The sequence below is a fragment of the Budorcas taxicolor genome, chromosome 21 (genome assembly GCF_023091745.1).
Source record: "Budorcas taxicolor isolate Tak-1 chromosome 21, Takin1.1, whole genome shotgun sequence".
NCBI classification, from domain to species: Eukaryota; Metazoa; Chordata; class Mammalia; order Artiodactyla; family Bovidae; genus Budorcas; species Budorcas taxicolor.
In genome coordinates this window covers 73428953-73450928 of record NC_068930.1, presented here as the reverse complement: position 1 = coordinate 73450928, position 21976 = coordinate 73428953, and the positions used below count along the sequence as shown (strand labels likewise).

The following is a 21976-nucleotide window of genomic DNA, read 5'->3' as shown; positions in this document are numbered from 1 at the left end:
ACAGAGGGTCAAGGGGAGGGAGTCATGGGGAGGCGCGGGACACATCGGGGGCACGAAGACCGGGAGAAGTGGGGTCCACAAATGGCGGGGTACACACTCTGTAGGGGGGCGGGGATGGGTGGGTGCGCCGGCTACAGCGGGGGTACGCGGGGGAGGGGGAGGAGGAGGGGGCGGGCCCGCTGGGGGCGGGGCGGGGCGGGCCCGCTGGGGGCGGGGCGGGGCGGGCCCATTGTCGCGGGCGGGCCAGAGGGCGGGGCCCGCAGCCGTTCCGGAAGGCCCGAGACGGCGTAGCCGAGCCTAAGGAAGCTTCCGCCCGGCCGCTTCCGCTTCCGGCTCGTGGCGCGCCTGCGCTCTGGCCTCAGTCGTCAGGGGCCGCCCGGGCTTCCGCTGTCCACGCGGACGCTGTCCCGCCCTGGCGTCCATGACCCGGAGCTTCATCTCGGGGCCGCGAGGAGTCCCGGCCTCGCGTTGCCCGGAGGGGCACGCCTCAGGGATGCCCCCCAGCTGTCCGCGCCCCGACCCCCCGGTCCCCTTGGGTCCCCGCGACGTGTGGGGGCCTCGGAAGGTCGGCCCGCGGTGCCTGGACACCGGGCGGCGCCCGCGCCTGGACGGATGGAGGGCCGAGGCTGCTCGAGAGGAATCACACAGCAGGCGAGGGAGGGCCTGGGAGTGCGCCCCGGGTTTATTAGTGTCGCATCAGCACCTTAAAATAGTCCACGTGGTCACATACGTGACAGATTAGAATCTGTTTCCCAAAAACGCTATTTACATTAATCCTGTTTTCCATTTTTAAAAAAGAAAACAAAAGCTAGCAACACGTACATCCTAGAAACCAAACAACGCACAAAGAACTGGACGGGGTCTGCAGAAACGCACAGTGGCACCCCTTGGCCTGCAGCGTCAGACCCCAGGGAAAGGGCCCCCAAGCCCGGCCCCGCAGGCCCTTGCCAGGAACGCAGCTTCCTCTCCGCCGCAGGATAGGAGGGGGTCTCTAGGAGATCAAAGGACACGTGTAGGGGTCAGGCAACTGGCTTTCGGGAGCAAGCGCCGCAGTCCTGTCATGAGGAACGCGTCCTGGGACGAAGGCCAGGCAGGTCTTGGTGTCTGCCAGCGAGGGCAGCACAGCACAGCTGGCCCTGGCCGCTCTAGCCCTGCCGCCCCTCTCCTCCCTGAGCTGCAGCCGTGACACCTGGGACACTGGCCTGCGCGTCCGGAGGAGACGGTGACCCTGGGGACTTGACACAGAGAGAAGGCGGTGGCCTGGGTACAGGGCTGGGGCTGACCTCCCATCTGGCCTGAGCGAGGGTGGAGCCTGCCCATACCGTGCCACAGGCCCGTGAGGAGCCTGGCCTTGCCCTAACATGATGAGTTGCTTGGCCTTTGAGTCCCAGTGACCTCTGGTCACCCAGCGGGCAGAGAACCCCTGCTCTGCAGGGCTGCTCCTGTCCTGGGGGTCACGGTCTGGGCCCTGCGCTCCTCACAAGCTGCCCCCACACTGCCCTCCGTGCACTCACAGCTGCGCCTCAGTCACAAGCAGCTTTGGCTTCTGAGTCATTTTCCTTCGAGGGACAAAGTGCTTTTATCTGTGTCCTCAAAACAGCTCCATGAGGTAGGCGGGGGAAGTGTTGACTGTTCCCGATCAGATGATGGGGAAACCGAGGCACCAGCGTGAGCAGAGCCCGGGTCTCTAAGTGAGTCATGGTGGCTGGGGCTGTCTATGACCTCCAGGGCCCAGGAACAGTGGCCGGCCCAGGGCGGAGGTGCTGAGCGTCTTCTTGTGGGTATGAAGACACCTCACAGCTGGATGGGATGGGACAGCCCCTTTTGCCCCTTCCTCTAAAACTAGTTCTGCAGCTGGAAAGGGCGTGTCACACCTCCTTTTGAGTGTGACCTCTGAAAAGGAAACTCAAGGAGCAGTACCCAGGGCCCTGAAGCCAGTGGTGGGAACAAGCGCAGGGAAACTCGCGGGTCCCCAGCAGCTGCTGGGTGTAGCCACAGGTGGACACTCCACAAGCTGCCCAAGGAGTCCTCAGCTCAGGGGCCTACACCCTCACCCAGGTCCTTCCCGTCCAAGGACCGTGGTCCAAGGGCATGCTCAGATCTGTCCACCTGCTAGGCCCAAGGCTCCTGGCCATGGACACTCGGACCCTGAAGAGCCACCTGGGGGAGGAGGTAAGCAGGTAGGCCACAGGTAAGAAAAATGGACTGCCTCCCATTCCTGAGTGGGACCCTTCCTTGCCACAGGCTGTTGGAAGTCCTGTCCTCCAACAGAGCAGGCAAGACCTGCAGCCTGTCTGGTGTTTGGCACTGTTTTTCTGAGCACAGCCTATGTGGTTCTCAGCCCTAGAAAACGGCTCAGAGCCCCTGGGTGGGCACCCTGGGCCTGCAGCCACAGCGGCCAGGTGGAGTGGGCGGGCCCTTCCTGGGGAGTCCTGAGGGCAGGGCTGGGGCCAAGCAGGACTGGAAGGGACCCCGGCCTCGGGCCAGGACAGCCACAGCCTACTGCACAGGGAGGGGGATGGTAGGTTGACCTCCTTCCCTGGGGACCCAACCCCCAAACCCCTTGCTCTGAGGAGCCTAGCCTAGACAGGCGGGGGCCCAGCTGCACCCTTAGCTCCAACGGGGCTCGGCCCCTGCGGTGTGGCCGCTTGCCTGAGCCTCACTAGCCACGTTAGTGCTGCAGGTGACAGACACCTGGCTCAGACACCCCCAGTCGGCAGGCGGTGCAGCTGAGGAGGCAACTGTGTTCGAGGCAGGATGACTCGCAGAAGCAAAGCAGTGCCTTGGGGGCAGCGAAGGGCGCGGGGAGCAGGGGGTTGGGACTGGGCCGGCATGGCTGGCTTTGCCTCCGTCCTCAGGGGCTGCTGGGATTTCAGAAGAGCAACGTCTGTTTGGCAGCTACATTATAACATGTATTTAAAAGCATTAAAAATATCCGCTACTATAAAACCTCCACTGCCCCCGGCGGCTGGAGTTCATCGGGATCCAGAGTGGGCGGCGCTGGGGCCCTCTCGGCTGGTGGGCTGGGGGCCCAGGGCGGGGCTGACAGGCCTCTGTGTTCCGCTCAGGACATCCCTGACAGAAGGCTGGCCTCTGGCCCCCGGCCCCCCAGCTCGCTGCCTGGCTACAGGCAGCCTGGGGTCCACGGGGCCACCCGCAGGACCCCTGCTCCCTGAGGAAGCAGAGTAGTCCTGGCTTTCAGAAAGGACAGGACACGAAGGCAAGAACCCTTCTTGTTGGGGGGACTGGGTTGGGGGGTTAGTCCTGAGGCCAAAACACACCTTCCGTGATCCTGCCTGCCCTCCCATCCCTGCCGGGACATTCTGGTTAATAAGCAGAGCAGTTACGGGCTCCCGGTGGGGGCCGCCCCGTTAGTCTCCAGGTTGTGAGCGCGTTCATACTTAAGACTGTTTCTCTCTGGGGTTTTAAGGGTCTGTCTCTGTGGTAAACTGAAGTGCGAACAGAAAAGCAGCTGGGCCCTCCCGGCCGCGGCCATCGTGGGGCTGCAGAGCGGAAACTGGCACGCCCCCCGGCAGGCGGGGCTAGAAGGTGGACTTGGAGTGACCGAAGATGCAGATGGGGAAGTGCTTGACATGGGAGGACCACTGGGCCGCCAGCTGAAAGAACTTGACGTCGTTCCACTCCACGCCATCGATGAGGACTGTGGGGACAAGACCGCCTGACCCGCCTGCCCCTAGCTCCAGGCCGCGGCCCAGAACAAGGCTGGGGGGTGCTGACACCCGTGGGGACCCCCAGGCTCCCGGGAGACACTCGCTGGTTCTCACCAGCCCTGCGGGAGGAGGTCTGGGGCCCCCAGCTCCCCTCCTGGCCTTCCTGCCGCCTCCTCCCACCCCATCCCCATGGCCCGAGAGCCTCTCCCCAGCCACCTCAGGGGAGCTGGTGTCCACAGCCTGTCTGCCTCCGAGGGGTCTGCAGATGGGGTTTGAAACACCCTCCACTTAAGCCAGAAAATCAACAGAGAAAGCCTGGCTGTGGTCCACTGTGGTCAGACCCAAGCCCACGGAAAAAAGAGAACTCGAGAGCTCTGTGTTCTCAACCACTCAGTCACAGAACATCTTCTATAAAAATTGAGATAAAGCAGAAAGGACTGAGAAATTATTTCTCAGAATTTGAAAAGCCACTCCACACACACAAGTGGGCTCTCCCAAGTGTGCTCTGAGCTCAGACTACGTTAACATGACATCACAGCCAAACAAGCACGTCCGGGGGTGAGCTTCCAGAAGCTGCCCGGCCCGCCCCGGTTTACTCCAGTTTCCGGTTGGCCCCAGGCCCCGCCCCGAAGGGCCCGCCCCAAGCCCCGCCCACTGACCACAGGCCCCGCCCCCGCCCGAGAGGGCGCCTCGGCTCACCGCGCAGCATGTTCTGCTGGTGCTTGGCCGTGCAGATCAGGCGGCTGATGCCCTCGATGCACTGGCTTTTGGACTCCACGTCCTTGTCCTTGGTTTTCTTGGGCAAAAACATCACTAGGAGGAAAGGGGGCCGTGCTGTGCTCCTGCTGCTCCTTCAGGGCCGGGGGCAGCGCGGGGTGTACGCTCTGCCGGCCCCGGACCCCGCGCCCCTGGCCCTCCTTCCACGCGGACCCTGACCGCCACCACCCGCCCACCAGCAGGCCCTTGCCCAGGGGTGTGGGAACGAAGTGGCCCCCAGGCCCGCAGCACCCTCGGGGCCTGCGCAGCAGCCCACCGCCCTGCCTCACCCTTCTTGTTCTTCTCCTTGGTGACCACGGTCATCGACATGGTGGGCGTGGCCGCGGCCTCGCCGCCGCTGGGCAGCCTGCTGACCTGGAGAGACCGGAAGGTGCACTTCAGCGTGTTTTTGGCGGTGGGCGAGTCCTTCTTCTCGGCGTCTCTCTTCCTGTCTGCGGGCTGTGCTGCCGTCCAGTAATCCACCTGCAGCCCCATGAGCTCGGCGCCGACGCCCTGGCTGTGAAAGATGAGGGAGGCTCACCCCTCCGTCCTCAGCAGGGGACGGCAGCACCCCGGGCCGGCATGGGCAAACGGGTGCCCTCTGACGCCTGTGCTGCCTGACCTCGGGGACCACCTCTGTGTGGAGGGCCCAGGCCACCCGCCTCTCATAGGTACAGGCCCCAGGGGGCCCTATGGTAGGCCTCCCCGACCCTGTGGCGGTCCTCTGGGGGGTTCTGCTCGGGGGAGCCCTGATGGCACCCAGGAGGGGCTGCCAATAACCACACCCACTGTATCCCAGGCCAGCTACTCACAGCCGAGTTTCCGAAACTCCCTGTGTCCAGAGCACCCTGTATTTATAGTCTGTAGTTCCAGCCCCAGGAGTGCAGGGGGCCAGGTGGGGAGACATCAGGCCAGGACTGAAGAGTAGGGCCGCCCCCCCCCCGCCCCGCTCACTTGCCTGACTGAGCCCTTGTCGACACCACTGTGTCCCTGGCAAGGCCACTCTGACCCTCTGCTTCCTGGCAGCCTGGGGTGTGGTTAGGGACCCCAATGAACCACCTGGTTCTCAGCCCCATCCCTGCTGTGCTGGGGGCAGCACTTCCATGTGGCTGCGTTTACCTGGGGGAGGACAGGCCTCCGCTCACTGATGGGGAGGAGGGCGGGGTGGGCGAGGCCTCCTTGGCCGCAGGAGACGTGGACGGCGGGGTGGATGAGAGCACGCTGGAGCCCGAGGGGGCCGCGTCATCTGAGTCACCTTAGGGGAGGAGTTGGGGGCAGTGCTGAGCTTCCCTCACGGCTCTGCCTGGGCAGCTTGTGGCCCTCTGCACCCCGACGTGGCAGGGAGGCCAGGCAGCTATGGGCTGGGGGAGCACGTGTGGGAAGCCAGAGGAACCCCCTCCCCCAAAGCTGAGCAGGAGCTGTCAGGCCTCAGGGACAAGGGAGGCCCATTCCTGGTGAACACAAGCCCCACAGCACACAAGCACCAGGGCTGCTGCCCGCCACAACCCAACCCCCGCCGCATCCCCACCCCAGCACCCCCACCCCAATCCAGGGCCTGGAGGACACAGTCACCTGACGTGGCCGAAGATGGCTCCACTATCCCCACCTTCACCACCTAGGAGGCAACAGGACACTGCTGAGGGGGGCTCCAGACCGGGTGGGGACCTGTTCCCTGCAGCTGCCCACTTGCCATGCCCCCTCGCCCCCCGGAACTTCTGGGGCTGAGCCGGGCCCCAGACCCTCAGTGCGAGGGGCAGAGCTGGGCTCAGGGGAGCCACTGTCCGCATGGCCAGCTGTGCCACAGGCCCTGGTGAAGGACCCTCCTCTGCAGGAGGTGTGTTTGGGAGACGCCTTCAAGACGCAGCCTGCTTTGGCCATCCTGCACTCCCGGGATAAAGGCACAGGCCCCAGAGGCCCCAGGCTGCTGGCCGGCTGGCCGTGGGCCTGGCCCTGACCTGTGACCAGTGTTCAGGACCCACATGGCCTCCGGCAGGAGAGGAACCCTCTCCCCTCGAGTGAACCTCTCAGATCTCACACCCTGGCCTCAGCAAAACACGTGTGCGTGTGACTGGCCGGGCACAGGCAGTGGCGAGTCAGGTGCTGGAGCGAGGGAGCCCAGCCCAGCGGGGCACCAAGGTGGCCGCAGGGCCCGCGCCGTTTCACCACGGGCTGCCAGGGGTCCCAGCCCACACCGACCGGGTGGGAGCTGTGCCAAGTGAGAGAGATTGCAACGACGACCGCGGCCTTGGGCACACTGCGGCGGCTCACGTGCAGCCAGCAGGACAGGCCCAACGGTCACCTCAGCAGCTTCCACAGGACAGCCCCGGACCCGCTCCCTCCCAGCACGGCCAGCAGCCACCCCGCGCCTGAGCAGAGTGAGCGGTAGAGGCCCTGCCACCTGCCTGGCTCCCGCGCGCCTCTCCCAGCAGATGCCCCGGCTGGAGACCCCAGTGGGGCCACAGGCTGTGGACACACAGCTGGCCATTAGGTGGCAGCCCTGGCTCCTTGGCCACGGGACAAAGTAAAACCTTCCAACTTACAGGCCATGCTCCAGCCAAGCAAGCCTGCCCTGAGGCTCCCAGAGGACAGAGGCATCCCTCTGCCCCAGACCCCAGGGGGGGCCTGTCCTGAGGATGGCCGGCCCTGGGTGGCCTCTGAAGAGCTGAGCCTAACACTGACCCCCACCGCCCAGGACAGAGCCGAGGACTGGCCCCGCGCCCCCAGGCGGGCCGCCTGCTTCCCGCGTCCACTCCCAGCAGTGCCTGGGCTCACGCCCCACTCGACGCACTAAAGGGAGGCTTCAGGGTGGGAGGGACGCGAAGGCAGGTCGTCCGCTCCAACCGAAGAAGGTTCTGGACCATTGCGTGAAGACGACGACACGCTGACCACGTGGGCGGAGCGCGGCCACCCCGCAGCAGAGCCGCCGGGCCGCAGGATGGCGGGCGAGGAGACGGCTGCCCCGGGCGGTACTCACCCCGACGAAGGGAATGAACTTCTGGGAGGACTCCTCGTCGGGGCTGAGACAGGGAAACACACAGTCAGCCTCCCTTATGGGCAGGGCCGCCCTCTGCAGCGCCCAGCCCCACCCGGACTCATGCCCGCCCTCCCACAGGCACCGGCCTGGACCCCTGACCGCAGGGCCCGCCGACCTGCAGGAAGCCTGAATGCGTCTGCACGAGGTCCAGAGCCCCGAGGGGCGGCCCGAGGCCATCTGCTCCTCCCTCTGAGGCGCCTGGCGCGCGCAGGCAGCTGGCCCAGCCTGGAGCCACTCTGCCGGCCCCCAGGGGCCCCAGGAGAGGGCAGGCTGCCTGTGCCCCCAGGACGCCCTGAGAGCAGCCGGGGCCACCTCCAGGGGATGGGGGTGGCCGTCCCGTCAGGCTGAGACTCCCCCTCAACAATCTGGATGCAGCTGGTGCCCACTGCGGGGCATTTCTTGGACCAAGAACTTCGGGACAGGACGGGGCGGGGGTCGGGGGAGGCTCTGAGGGCAAGCTGCTGTACCTGGCCCGCAGGCCCTGCATAGCTTCCGGCAGAGCCCAGCCTCTCCAGGGTCAGCCGTCACGACCACTGGCAGGGAGGCAGCCAGAGCCCCTGGGCCTGGGTGGGGTGCCTCTTCCGCCTGCTCCCCCCAGGCCAGGGCTGGTCCTGCGGCTCAGCTGGTGCCGCTCTGCCCCCCGGTGTCCACCCTGGCCTGGGCTCCACCAGTGGCTGGGGAGCACCCCCTTCTAGCCTCCACCTAGGTCCCCAGGGCAGGACTGGTCCTGGACCTTGTGTGGCCCCTCCCCCAGCCACAGGGCAGACAGGTGCCCCCTGCCCTGCTTCCTGGGCCAGCACCCTCTCCAAACCATCCTCCCAAACCTGAGCTTGAAGTCACAGAGTGACTCTTCTGCAGGGCAGTCCACACATGCACACCCAGCAGGGCAGCGGCCCGTGGGTGCCACCCAGGGAGAAGCCTCTGCACCAGGCAGGCCTGCCAGTGGGGACCCAGGCCCAGCTCAGCCAGCTCCCTGGGCACCAGCTCTCGGGACCAGGAGCCCCAGGGTACCAGAGCTTGACAGGAGGCTCTCCCCCTCCCTGTCCCTGTGGCGGATGGAGGCTGGGGCTGGGGGTGTCCCGGTGAAGTGTGGTCACCAGCGGGACAAGCACCCCTGACCCAGGGGTCAGTACAGAACGCAGGTCCCAGTCCCGGCAAGTGCTGCCGTGTGCCCAGCACGCCACCCACGTGAGGGGACAGCAGCTGGCAGGAGCCACCCTCCCCTGGGCACCCCTGGACGTGGGCACCCGTGAACCACACACCCACCCAGCACCACCCACCCCATCTCTGCAAAAGACCTGGCAAACGACTCTGGGTGAGAGAACCTGCAGGTTCAGCCCGTCCAGCGGAAGGTGAAGGTGAAGTCGCTCAGTCGTGTCAGACTCTTTGCGACCCGTGGACTGTAGCCCACCAAGCTCCTCTGTCCACGGGATTCTCCAGGCAAGAATACTGGAGTGGGTTGCCATTTCCTTCTCCAGGGGATCTTCCTGACCCAGGGATCGAACCCAGGTCTCCCACGTTGCAGGCAGCCACTTTAACCTCTGCACCACCAGGCTACCAAACTCCCAGGCCTTTTTCCCATTGTAAGAAGAAAACAGTCGAAAAAGAAAACTTCCCTTCATTGCGGTTCGTGTAACGAAACCACCGTAACCTTGTGCCTGGACCTCCTCCTGCATGTTAGGAGGCAGGACGTCTGGGGGGCGTCCCTGGCCGCACAGGGGCCTTCAACCCACAGGACCCCCACCTCAGCAAGCCACTGCCCACCACGCACGCCCACCCCTCCACGATCGGCACGCAGGGAGGCAGACAAAGGAGAACGCCCAGGAGGGGGCCTTGGAGAGTCCACAACACAAGCATCAAAGCCAAGCCGCGCCCCTGGGCCATGCAGACAACATCCAGCGCGCACGCTCCCACGAGACGGCGGTGACACCGGCTCCCAGCGAGACCCCTCACCCTGGACCCTGCGTGCGGAGGGCATGGTGCTCCTGGCAGGGACGGAGATCAGGACTTCTAAGGCTTGAGCCCACGGCTCTGTGCCAAGGCCCCTGGGCATGGCTCACGAGACCTGTGCAGGGGGGAGGTGCCTCCACGTGGCAGCGGTGGCACAGAAGCTGAGGGGAGCCCACGCCGGCCAAGAGGCCAGGGTGGGGGTGCTGGGCAGCCCGCACAGTTGCCTGAGAGGACCACCAACGGGTCTGACCTCAGGCCGGGAGCTGGTGCTGAGCAGATGGGAGCCTCCCTGCAGATGCCCTCGTGGGGCTGGGCTGAATGAGACCTGGGATGGCCGTACTCGCTGCCCACCCTCTCCCGGGTCTCCTGACCCCTCTGGGTGGACAGCAGCCTGTTCTGTGTGCCCGCTGCCCTTTCAGGCCTGGGCTCTGAGCCCGGATGGCACACTGCCTTTCACGGGGTTCCAGCCGGGACGCCAGGACACCGGGACCCCCCCCAGCCTGGGCAGGTGTCACCACTGTAACGCGGGGATGGGGGCTGAGCACGGAGGAGGCTTGGGGTCTCCCAGGCCTCGGTCCCAGGTGCGGCTCACCAGAGCCCACCCTGGCACAGACAGAGGTCGCGGCCCAGGCAGCAAAGCAGGCCACGCTCCCGGCGCAGCTAATGGGGGTGGGCGGGGAGGGGAGCGGGCGCAGGCCCACCGGACAGCCTGGGGTCAGCGGGGCACACCACGGCTGGTCTTTCTCTAGACCCTGAGGCTTGTTTAGCAGGACAGCTGAACGGGCTCACACCCCTCCTCCTGATCCATCCCAGGGCCCAGCACAGAGGCGGCCTGGGACCCAAGGACTCGCCCTGGGGCTTTCCCAGAGCAAATGCCCTGAGACTCAGGCAGAGCAGCGCCCTGAAGGGCCCAGTGCCAGACACCTGGCAGGCAGGGCCACTGGACTCAGCTCTGACACACGGTCAAACGGAGAAGCCGCCGCCTCGGGGGCAAAAACAGAGCCTCGCTGCGTGCCGTGTGGGCTGGCCAGCATCCAGGTAAACCCCAGAACTGAGCTGGGAGGCTGGCCCGAGCCGCTCTCCCTGGCTGCTGGCAGCGGGCACCGGGAACAAAGCCCGCGCAGTGCCTGGTTGGTGGCTCACGGGGTGGAACCGGTCCCTGTGGCTAACAGCAGCGGCACCGCCAGGCTTCAGAGACGCAGCAACTCAGAACGGGGTTCCGCCGGCCACTTCCCAACCTGCACTCGGGACTCAAATGCTACCAAGCGGCAGACTTTGTCCCTGAGGGTGGGTAAGTGCCTGAGAGGGACCGGGCAGCGCCAAGAGCCTGCTCGATGGAGGCCCTGCCTCCTGACCCCCATATGGAGAGCTGAGGGCCACCCCACCCACGGACACTGCCAAACAGCCCTGAAGACCAGCCAGTGGGCGGGAGGGGGCCAGACCCAAGGACAGCAGTACCTGAGGGCGAAGTCAAAGTGAAAGTTCTTTCTCCTTTTCAGAGAGCCGCCAAAGAGAGAGACAGGACAGGTCGCTGTTAGGCGCTTGGGGCGGTGAGGCACTCGCTGGGGGTCCCTCACAGAGCCGGGGGCAGGGCAGCTGAGCTGCTCAGACCAGCTGCGGTCTGCCTCTTCCCGCAACCCCCTGACCGCGCCTCTGTTCACAGCTGGGCAAGGGGACCGCTCGACCCCTCAGATTGCACAAGGCCCCACCCCATGCCAGCGGGCACCAGCCCAGCCCCTGACCACCACCCTGCTCGGGGCAGGGGGAGGACTGGGCCTCCCGCTGGAGACTGGCAGCTGAAGGAGGCAGGCCTCTGCTGGGCCAGCACCGGGACCACTGCTCTTGAGACTCCAGTTACAGGAAATCCCAGCGCGCACACAGATGGAGAAAAATCGACCAGCTGATCCTAACTCTGGTTTGCATCAGGAAAAGGTGCAGTGGTCAGAACTGGGGGCTTCCCTCATCCCAGGTCTCTGCATCCCGTGGGCCTGTGAGTGACCCAAGGCGCTGGGACAGTGAGGACGCAGGCTGCCTGGCCGAGACTGCGGACAGCCGGCGGTCTCCGCCCCACGCCTGCCGGCCCGGGAGGTACCTCTTCTGCTTGTAGGTCAGCATGGCCTCCGCGATGGGCAGCTGGTGGGCGCAGTTGGCCCCCGAAATGTACTGGGTGATTCTCGACACAATGTCCGGCGTGTCCTGCACTGCAGAAGACCAGGAGGGGTCCGTGGGCATGGTGCATCCCAGCACCCAAGGTCGCGGCAGCCAGGCTGGGCATGGCTGAGGGGCTCCTCTGGCTGCCTCCCTCCCGGGGTCCTGGGGAGGGCAGTGCTGCTGCTGCTGCTAAGTCTCCAGTCGTGTCCGCCTCTGTGCGATCCCACAGACAGCAGCCCCCCAAGCTCCCCCGTCCCTGGGATTCTCCAGGCAAGAACACTGGAGTGGGTTGCCATTTCCTTCTCCAGTGCATGAAAGTGAAAAGTGAAAGTGAGGTCGCTCAGTCGTGTCCGAATCTTAGTGACCCCATGGACTGCAGCCTACCAGGCTCCTCCAGGCCTCTCCAAATCCTGAAAAGCCATCCCCGGCCGGTCACCAAACAGCTCTGCAGCTCACGGGCAGAGAAACATCCTGGCCCACCCCTCACTGACCATGCCTGCTGACCCCAGCTACCTGCTTGGCGCTCAGGCCCCAATACATAAAATGTGTCTCAGAGCAAAGCAAACCGCTGACTTTCAAAATGAGGTGTGATGGGCTGGGCGGCAGGGCAGGGGCGCAAGAGTGAGGGGCGCGGGGTGGGAGTGGGCGGGAGGGCAGACGGGGCCTGCGGAGACGGGGGGTGCAGAGGGGGAGGAGCAGCTGGAGGCTGCAGGTGGGGTGTGCGCGCAGGGGCCAGGAGGGGTGGTGGGGGCGGGGGCGGGGCAGAGGGACAGGAGGGGCGCGGTGAGGGAAGGAGAGGAAGGGCGCAAGGGGCGGGGCCGCAGGGGCGGGGGGCGCGGGGGCGGGGGGCGCGTCGTGGCGTTGGAGGGGGTGCGGGGGCGGGGGGCGCGGGGGCGGCTCGTGGCTTGGGTGGGGGGGCTGGAAGGGCCGAGGACGGGAGAGCCGAGCGCGCGCGTCCGGGGCCTCACCGGCGCTCTGCGCCTCCAGCTTGTTGAACAGGTCCCTCCAGGCCAGGTCCTGGAAGAAGTTGTTGTACCTGTAGTCCACGGAGCCCAGGTACCGGGCCACGGGGTGGGAGCCTGGGGGCCGAGAGCGGCATCAGGCGCGGCCCGCTTCTCCGCCCCTCACCTCGCCCCGCGCGGGGGTCTCCCTGAGGACTCTGCCCCAGGCGAGCCAAAAACGGGGGTTTTCGTCTTGAGAGCTTTTAAAGGTTAATGAATAAGCAGGCCTCCGCCGGGCCCTGCGGACAGGAGGCCCCAGTTGGCCCGGCACCCCCGGGCGGCCGCGCGGCCCCGGGGGGCAGCCCCGACGCAGGGGCCCCCCCTCACCCAGCGGGATGACGAGGAAGCGCATGTAGCCCAGCCAGTCGGGGGTCTTGTGCGACAGCTGCTCCACGAAGAGCCGCAGCACGGCGCTGAGGTAGTGCTGCGCGCCCGCCACCGCGATCTTCACGGGCGTCGGCGGCTGCGGATTGCAGTTGCAGCTGTGGGCGCACGAGGGGCAGCGCTTCAGGAGGGCGGCCGGCCAGCAGCCCTCGCCCCGTCCCGAGACAGCCCCACGCCCGGGACTCACTATCTCTGAATCCGAGACACGATGGTGCTGAAGGCCGCCTGGACGTCGGCCGCGGAGCAGGTGCAGACCACTGGGAGCGTGTGCCGCTGCAGCACTTCCGAGAGGAACTGGGGGGGGCGGGGGACCCTCAGCCGCGCCCCGCTCGCGCCCATGGCAGGAGGGCTGGCCAGGGCCCCCGAGAGGACACACCGCCCGCTCCCCACCCCACCCCGCCTGGGCTGCCCGGCCCCTCCCCACCTGCCCCTGCCAGTCCGAGGTGTTCACGAGAATGATGTTTTCCGGGAGCTGGTCATCGGAGATGAGGATGTGGTTTAACTGGTCGTACACAGTCTTCCTGGGGATCTGGAGAGACGGGGCTCATGTGCAGCTGCCCTGAGGGCGAGCTGTGCCCAGTCCCTCGCCTGCCCAGCGGACCCCCAGCAGCCACCTGGAAGCAGGCGGGAGAGCCCAAGCCGTGGTGCTCGTGGACGCACAGCCCTCGCGTGGACAGAGGCCCCGGGGCCGGCAGCACGGCAGGGGCTCCCGCTGGGCCCCCGCCCACAGGTACCTGCAGCTGACTCCGCGTGTCGGGGCAGCGCTCGTTGTCCAGGCTGTTGGCCCGCTCGTTTTGCGGGCGTGCCGGTTGCCGCTCCTTCAGGGATGTGCTCCGGCCCCGGCGGCCCGCCTGCTTCCCCTCAGACCTGTGGGGCAGCCGCGGGCACTCACTGCCCTGGGTGCCCGGCCGCTCTGCAGTGAGGCGGCTGCGCTGGGGGCGGTCGGGCAGCTGGGCCACAGGCCATGAGGAAAGAGACCCCAGCCCCTCCCCTGCCAGGTGTGCCTGGCACAGGCTGTGCCCGCGTCCTGGAGCTCAGGGTGCCCCTCCCAGGCCTGACACAGGGCCCTGTGCCCCCTCAGGTAGTGCCAGCACCAGAGCCCTGCTCCTGGAAGACTCCCGTCCCAGAAACACAAAGCCAAGGCCTCACGGAGGCCAGTGGCTGACACGCCTGTCTGCTGGCTCCCACCGGGCGCAGCCTGGGTTGGGAGGTTCTGTCCCAAAGGCTGTGTGCACATCGCCTCCCTTATCATTTCCGGGAGAAGGCAGGTACAGGGAGGCGGTGCGGGCTGACCGCAGGACTAAAATTGGGGAGCAATGCATCGAGCGTCTGCCACACGGGACCCCGGCCAGCTGCCCCTGCCCCGCAGAGGCCCTGCGCTGGACGGTGCGCTGTGGGAGGGCTGCTCTGCTTGTCTGCATGGCCCGTGCCCAGCGGGCACACCCTGGCCACCCTGGCACCAAGCGGCATGGAATCGCGGGCACCAAGTGCAAGCCTGCCCCAGCCCAGATGGCGCCACAGGGCCCAGGACAGGGGAGACGGGAGTGGCAAGCCTTCCCTGCCCTTGGAGCAGGCAGCCAGCTGCAGACAGGGGTGAGTGAGGGTCCCAGGGGAGCCCCACGAGTGATGCTCGTCCAGCCAGACGGCCCCCACCCACGGGGCGCCTACACATGCTGACAGTGGCCCGCGGGGGCACTGCCTGGGCCACGGCCTCCCTGGGGTGGCTGGCCACCTGGTGGAGGGGATGACCAGGGATTCCGTCTTGGTGATCCGCCCGCTGGGCGGCAGCTTCTCAGTGAACAGGTCCAGGGCAGAGATCTCCACCTCGGGGCTTTCCTCGGGTGGTGCTGGCTGCTCCCCGGGGGCGGGCGTGCTCTGTGGGCAGAGGATGGAACCGTGGGGAACGCACACGCCCAGAGCCTCCTCCTGGTGCTGTGCTCCCGTGCCCAAGTGGCCTTGGTTTGGGTGAGGGCGCTCGGGCCTCTCCTGGGCTGGTGACTCCGTGCCTGTGGCCACATGCTGCCCTGCGAAGCCAGCTGACCTCCACCTCCAACCACAGGGCTCCCAGTCCTGCCTGCAGAGGAAGGCCCGCACCACCCCGACCCTGCCCTCCCTTGAGAACCTGCACGAGCAGCAGGAAGCAGCCGTGGTGGTTTGTGCCTGAGAGCGAAGCGGGGTGGCCCTGACCACCCCCTGGGGGTGGGGTGAGTCCAGGGGGAACCCTGACTGGCCTCTTGGAGTTAGGGTGACTCCAGGGGCCCTGACCATCCCCTGGGGGTGGGGTGAGTCCAAGGGGAACCCTGACTGGCCTCTTGGAGTTAGAGTGACTCCAGGGGCCCTGACCATCCCCTGGGGGTGGGGTGAGTCCAAGGGGAACCCTGACTGGCCTCTTGGAGTTAGGGTGACTCCAGGGGCCCTGACCATCCCCTGGGGGTGGGGTGAGTCCTGAAGGACCCTGACCGTCCCCCGGGGGTGAGCTGAGTCCAGGGGCCCTGACTGGCCCCCGGGGGTGGGGAGAGTCCAGGGGGGTCCTGACCGTCCCCCAGGAGTGGGGTGAGTCCAGGGGGATACTGACTGTCCCCGGGGGTGGGGTGAATCTAGGGGGGACCCTGACTGTCCCCGGGAGTGGGGTGAGTCCAGGGGGGCCCTGACCCATCTCCCGGGAGTGGGGTGAGTCCAGGGGGATCCTGACTGTCCCCGGGGGTGGGGAGAGTCCAGGGGGGTGCTCATCATATCTCTGTGTGTAGGTTCTAGATGGTGGGAGCAAGAGGACCTCCAGGTCACGGGTCAGACCCCAAAAGGCAACACGTAAGTGGGCTCTGTGAAGGTGGCCCCGTGCCTGCTTACGTGGGCCACCAGATCGGACACGCTGTCACTGGGCTGCTTGCCTCCGAGGACCCGCGTCTTCTCGGGCACATCAGCCTGTGTGGATGAGACGGGAGGGAATCAGGAGGTGTCCGGCAATGGTTCCCAGGCTGGCTCACCTCTGGGCAGGGGGCTCTGGGTTTGGAGGCAGCCTGGGGAGACTGGCCAGTGTTTCCCGGACCGTGGGCTCAGGGCCACCCCACAACAGTCACTGGGCAGGTTACTCAGGCCACATGGCAAACCAGGAGGCACCGAGCCTCGGGCTTGTCAGAGCCTCCAGTGACTCAGACGGGAGGATCAGGGTGGCCCCTGCCTGCGCGAGGGCCCCAGTGGGGGCTACTCACCGGGCTGGGGGGCTCCCTCTGGCTGCGGGCGCTGTGGGTGCTCCCGATCTCTGTCTGTGAGCTGGAGTGGGACAGGCCTTCGAAGTACGGCCTGGAAAGTGGGGACAGTGTGTGTGTTGTCCTCCGGCACCCCCCCAAACCGGGCCCAGCAGGCTCGAGCCCCACCCTCGAGGACCACAGCACAGGCAGGACACCGCGGGCCTGAGAGCCGCCCAGCACACCTGCGCCCCGAAGCCCCCCAACCCTGGCGGCGTCCCGGGCACCCGGGATGGCTGCACCTGACAGCTGGAGGCCTGATGGGTGGGGGCCTGGGCCCCCGGGGCAGACTGCAGGAGCCAAAGGTCAGGTAAACGAGGGGCAGGACCCCGGCAGCGTCTGCTGATGAGGCCACACGGTCGTGAAAACGTGAGGCTGAACCGCAGTGCGAGGCGGCGGGACGAGGCCCGAGAAGCCACACCTGTGTCCCGGGACTGGGACGGGGGCTGGCCCTGCGGCACAGCTTCCGGTGGGGACAGCGCAGGTCAGCTGGGCTGCGAGGTAACCTCGGCGGCTGTCAGAAGCGGAGACCTGCCCCCTGAAGGCAGAGGGGGGTCGGGGGGCCACTGTGCTGGCCTTCAAAGTGGAGGCGGCGTGGGCAGAAGGTGAACGGGACCCCTGCCCTGGGCCTGCAGCAGTTCCTCCAGGAGACTGGGCTCTGTGAGCAGCCACTCACTGGTCAGGACCGCGGCCCGCCGTGGGGGGGCGCCGTGGGGGGGGGGCGCCACGGGGGGGGTGTGCTGCCACGGGGGGGGGCGCCACGGGGGGGGGGCCATGAGGGGGGTGTGCTGCCACGGGGGGGGGCGCCGTGGGGGGGGCCATGAGTGGGGTGCTGCCACCGGGGGGGGCGCCGTGGGGGCGGCTGTCGTGGGGGGTCCCGCTGTGGGGGGGAGTCTGGTGTAGGGGGATCCCGCCGTGGGGGAGTCTGCCGTTGGGGGGGATCCCGCCGTGGGGGGACGTCTGCCATTGGGGGGCGTCCCGCCGTCGGGGGAGTCTGCCGTGGGGGGAGTCTACCGTTGGCGGGGGGGGTCCCGCCGTGGGGGGAGTCTGCCGTTGGGGGGGGGTCCCGCCGTGGGGGGAGTCTGCCGTGGGGGCGTCCCGCCGTGGGGGGAGTCTGCCATGGGGGTCCCGCCGTGAGAGGGCAGGGGCTGCGGGGGGAAGGGTGGCAGAATGCCCACCCCTCCTGAGTGCTCCCGGGCCCTGGCTCGCGCTTGCTCGGCATCCAGCCGTCGGCCGGGCCACAGGCCTTCCTGCCTCTGACTCGGGCTCCTGGACTCAGACCTGCCTGCTCCCCTGGCTCCAGGCCAGTCTGCAGCCCCCCCACCTGCCCCCCGCCATCAGATCTGTCCGCACCCCTGCCCCTGGGGGGACCCCAGTGCCCCCCCAACTTCCCGCGGGACAGACAGCCCCGGGGCACCCACTGGTCCCTCCCGGGTCCACGTCCCACCTGCCCCTCCTTCCCGGACATGGCCTCCTGCGGGGCTGAGCCCAGCTGGCTCCACACTGGACCCTCCCTTCGCCACACCCCACCTCTGGAAGCCCTGCAGACCCAGGGCTCCCTCGGGGTCTGTGCCTCCTGTCCACCCCCTCCCCAGAGCCCACACCCCAGTGGGCCTGCTGCCCCGCACACCGCCTTCCCTTCCGGCCCTGACGACCACCCAACGGGCCGCCTCACGTCTGGCCTCTGCTGACCGCCGGCTCTGAAGGCAGATGTGGGTGCGGCCGCGCGTACCTCAGCTTCGGCTTGGGGGTGCTGAGGACGCTGCCGTCGTCCTCCAAGTCGGGGCCGCTGTCGCTGGGGTCCTCCACGTCCAGCGTGTCGTACAGCAGGTCCAGGTCTTCCTCGACCTCGGGGACGTGCTCTGCGGGGTCCTGCTCCGAGTCCAGGACCTACGTGAGGCCAGAGGTGTGAGGCTGCGGGACAGACGGGAGGAGACTGCTCGGCCACCCGGCACCCTTCCTCCAGCCAGTCCCTGCGGGCCCCAGGCATCGCGCCGAGGCCTCCAGTCACCCGGGCACTTGGCTCAGCTCTCCCCTCAGCCTGGGAAGCCTGCGCCGCCAGCACGGCCTTCAGAGCACACAGCAGTGCTCCGACAACAGAAGCCGTGCGGCGGCCCCAGCAGGACCCGGATGCGAGGCTGCCCTCCCGGCGCCCCTGCCCCCCGGCAGCCCCCAGGCCCACGCACTGGCCCTCTCCCAGGAGGGCGCACGCGCCGGAACCCCTCGGCCTGCAGTCTCCCCTCCTTAGTGCAGCGGTGTGTGTGTCAGTGTGTGAGAGTGCATGTGCGCGCGCCCACAGCCAGCTCCTCACTAGTGGGTCTTCACGACGGCTCACAGCGTGTCTGCCGTTGGCCAGCAGGGACGGGGCGATGCTCCCAGCTTCTGCGGCTACAGGGAAGCTCCTGTAACACCATCGGTCTCTGTAGACGTGTCTCCCTCTCATGGGGAAACACGGGGCACTGCTGTGTACCTAGCAAGGGTGTCTAACCCGTTCAGCCTCTTTTGCAAAGTGGCGGCACTACGGATGTTCCCTCCAGCACGAGTGTTCCGACGGTCACATATCCCCATCGACACGTATCTTCCGTGTCCCTGGGGACGGCCCGCCCACTGGCAATCGAGAGGGGTCCACGGCTCTGACCTGCACTCCCCGATGACTAGCGGTGTCAAGCGTCTCTTTGTGTGCTCGCCGGCTTCTTCGTGTCTCTTCTCTGGAGGAGCAGCTGCTCAGATCCTTTGCCCAGCTTTTAAAGCGGACGGCTTTCTCACTGTGCTGCTCTGAGCTCTAAGTGTTGTTTCTATGCTCTGGACCGCGCGTCCCTCGCCAGATCTATGATTTGCAAAGCATTTCGCCCCGTGAGCTGCCCCATTTTCTCGATGGCACTGTTTGGAGCACAGAACCTTAAATTCTGATGGAGTCCAACTTGCTTGTGTTTCGTCTGCTCACGCTTTTGCTGTCGTATCTGAAAAGCCACTGCCTGATCCAAGCCCACAAATACTGCTGTTTCCTTCTAAGAGGTCTACAGTTTTGGCCCATACATTTAGGCCTTTGAGTCGCCTGGAGTTGTTTTTTGTGCGCATTGTTGGGGGGGGGTGCCCAGGCATCCCACTGCTCCAGCACTACCTGCTGAAAAGGCTATTTCTCCCCATTGAATGGTCTGCCTGGAAATCAACTGACCATTAATAGAACGACTTACCCTCACTTCACTGACCCGCTGAGGATGGCAGCTTTTGCTAAGTTCTGAAGACACAGTGTGAGCCCTTCAAGTCTGCTCTTCCTCAACGGCTGTCTTGTTGATTCTGGGCCCCCAGCATTTACGGCCAAGCTCCAGCACTAGGTGGCTGGCTTCTGCAGCAGGGTAGCTGGAGGTCTGCTAGGAATCGTGTGGACCTGGAGACCAGTGTGGGGAAGACCGCGGCTCACGTGAGGAGCCGCCGTGAGGGGATGGCGCCACCCCGCGTGTGGACACACGGCTGCTGCTTCCGGGCGTCACGCGTGCTGTCCGGAGGGCGACAGGCAGGGAGGCCAGGGGTCTCCACACAGGGGAAACAGGCTGCAGGGGTCAGACGTTTTCTCTCTCTTCAGCGGCAGGAGGAAACACTACAAGCCTCAGATTTGTCCTCTTCTCTGTACCGATTTAAAAGCTTCCCTTTAAAATTCTGTGTCGCCATGACAACACCTGGTTCCACCTGAACTTTTCTCAAATCTTGAGCGAACTGATGCATTTTTCTTATGGAAACGTTTTTCTTAAGCTGTGTTAATGAACAATGTATTTACTCTAGGTTCTGTCTTCCAGTTGGTTCCACCAAAGACTCAGAGCAGACTTGAGGAACCAGGATGTTCTACCCAGGCAGGTGCTCTCCTGAGCTGTGTCATCCAGACCACGCATGTGCTTGGAAACCTTTCTTCAAGATTCATGTCAATCATTTTATGGCCTGGGATGACTCACTTTGTGTCAACGTCATCTCAAAATGCATGCTGTGGGTGAGGGGCCTGGTGCCAGTCTCTGACTTTTGAGACATTTCCTTTCTCTAATTAACAGCCTCCTGATAGGCATGTAACTTATTCCTAAAGACTAGCAGGGGGGCCCTCTTTCTGCCCCCTTCTGATGTCTATGTCAGAAGCTGTCTCTCTTTTATACTTTAATAAATCTTTATCACACAAATGTGCTGAATGATCAAGCCTCGTCACTGGCCCCGCACTGAATTCCTCTACTCTGGAGGCCAAGAATCCCGGCATTGTTCACTGCTGAGCGGGGCTCAGCAGCAACCTCTCACTGCTGGGACCCACGGGGTGACAAGGCCTTGGGGCTCACACACTTGCATGCCACACGCCCTGGGTGGGTCCAGAGCCTGGGGACGAACTATCCTCTGATCACATTTAAAGAAAAACCAAGCATTTTCCTTCTGGTTATCAAAGTTCTACGAACTCATCATTTGGAGATTAGAAAAACGCGAGAAGAAATGTTAAAGCACACGGCTGACAGCCAGGAAGGCCGTGTGTGGCGACGGTACATGGGGCTACTCAGCTTTTCTGTGAACCTAAAACTACCCTAAAAAATACAAAAGCCCATGGTCCACCCCCAAGATGATGCCCCTAAAAAATAGAGCCCATGGCCCCCCCAAGATGACATCCCTAAAAAATAAAGCCCGTGGCGGCCCCCCAAGGCGACACCCCGCTGTCCCCCAGGTCTGCCCAGCGACCGTTCAGGAAGCACTGCCCAGGCCTCTGCCCGCGCCCACGGGGCACTGGGGGCGGCCCCACCGTCCACACTCCCGGCGCGGGCCTCCAGGCCCTCCTCCCACCAGGGCCCTGGCTGCCGGGGCCGCCCCCTCACCTCATCGGAGACTTTAAACCTCCGCAGCAGCGCCACCACTTTCTGCTTGAAGTTTTGCTGCTGCAAGACAAGCGGGGCGTGGTCAGAGCGCTCGGGGCTGCTCCCCACCGACGGGGGGCAGGGGCGGCTCAGACAGCGGAGGCCCGTGACCTCCAGCCTCCCGCACTTCAGCAGCAGCAGGCGTTTTCAAAGCGTGAAACCACACTTGTGCTCAGACTTGGAAATGGGCCCACAGACGGGTTGGTGGTCTGGGCCAAACCCGGGGACGGAGGGGGATCTACGGCTCTTCCAGAAGCCCCCACGCGTGAGGCCCCGCCCCGCCTCCGTGGACCGCGTGGTGGCCAGGGTGCAGGGGCCCATCTGCCCCAGTGCAGCCGTGGGCACAGGGCTCAGCTCCAGGGGCCGGCCCTGCAGGAGGAGCCCCGGCTCCCTCCACAAAAGCTGGGCGACGGGACCCGGGCCCAAGGCTCACACGGATGCTGTCCCGGCAGTTCCGGACGCACTGTGGTCCAGAGAGCTGGCTCACTCAGTGTTCGGGAACCAGCCCGTGGCCTCCCCGCCTGGCCAGGGGTGACAGGCTCTGGGGCAGGGGGTCAGCGCTGGGGCTCCCTGGGCCGCCCTCCACACTGGCCCGGCCTGGGGCCACAGCCTGGCACGCAGGGCAGCTCGGCACCGGGAGCTCGCCTGGGAGAGCGGGCACCAGGGGCGGATGCTCCGGGACGGGCCTCTGCTCCACCAGGACCTCCCTTCTGGAGGAGGGGCCTCCAGCCCTTCCGAGCCCCGGCCCCCCTGCCTAGAGCCGAGACAGGCCGGCCTCACACTGGGCGTGTCTGGCCCAAGCAGCAGGCTTGCTCGGGGACTGGCCTCTGCTCAGGGACTGGCCTCGCCCACTGTCTCCGGGCCTGCAGCCTGAGGTTGGCACGCTGATGCCCTGGAGGCCCTCCTCCCA

At 66.0% G+C, this 21976-nt stretch overlaps 1 protein-coding gene across 5 annotated transcripts in view; it reads right to left on the bottom strand.

The window, feature by feature from the left end:
• Positions 1–657: 657 nt before the first annotated feature.
• The window catches only part of PACS2 (phosphofurin acidic cluster sorting protein 2), a 62091-nt gene continuing 40772 nt past the window's right edge, over positions 658–21976 (bottom strand). For 2 of the 5 annotated variants that reach the window (XM_052660070.1, XM_052660071.1), the window contains exons 8-25: positions 21028–21087; positions 17925–18082; positions 16157–16247; positions 15795–15869; positions 14680–14822; positions 13682–13814; positions 13372–13476; positions 13135–13241; positions 12891–13045; positions 12531–12641; positions 11504–11612; positions 10870–10902; positions 7402–7444; positions 6000–6042; positions 5547–5682; positions 4718–4944; positions 4371–4484; positions 658–3661 (exon numbers count right to left, since the gene is read on the bottom strand). In XM_052660070.1, the coding sequence (XP_052516030.1) occupies positions 3543–3661; positions 4371–4484; positions 4718–4944; positions 5547–5682; positions 6000–6042; positions 7402–7444; positions 10870–10902; positions 11504–11612; positions 12531–12641; positions 12891–13045; positions 13135–13241; positions 13372–13476; positions 13682–13814; positions 14680–14822; positions 15795–15869; positions 16157–16247; positions 17925–18082; positions 21028–21087 (1962 nt within the window). In that variant the 3' untranslated portion in view covers positions 658–3542. The remainder of the gene's footprint in view (positions 3662–4370; positions 4485–4717; positions 4945–5546; positions 5683–5999; positions 6043–7401; positions 7445–10869; positions 10903–11503; positions 11613–12530; positions 12642–12890; positions 13046–13134; positions 13242–13371; positions 13477–13681; positions 13815–14679; positions 14823–15794; positions 15870–16156; positions 16248–17924; positions 18083–21027; positions 21088–21976) is intronic. The other 3 variants (XM_052660073.1, XM_052660074.1, XM_052660072.1) reach the window with 2 other exon arrangements.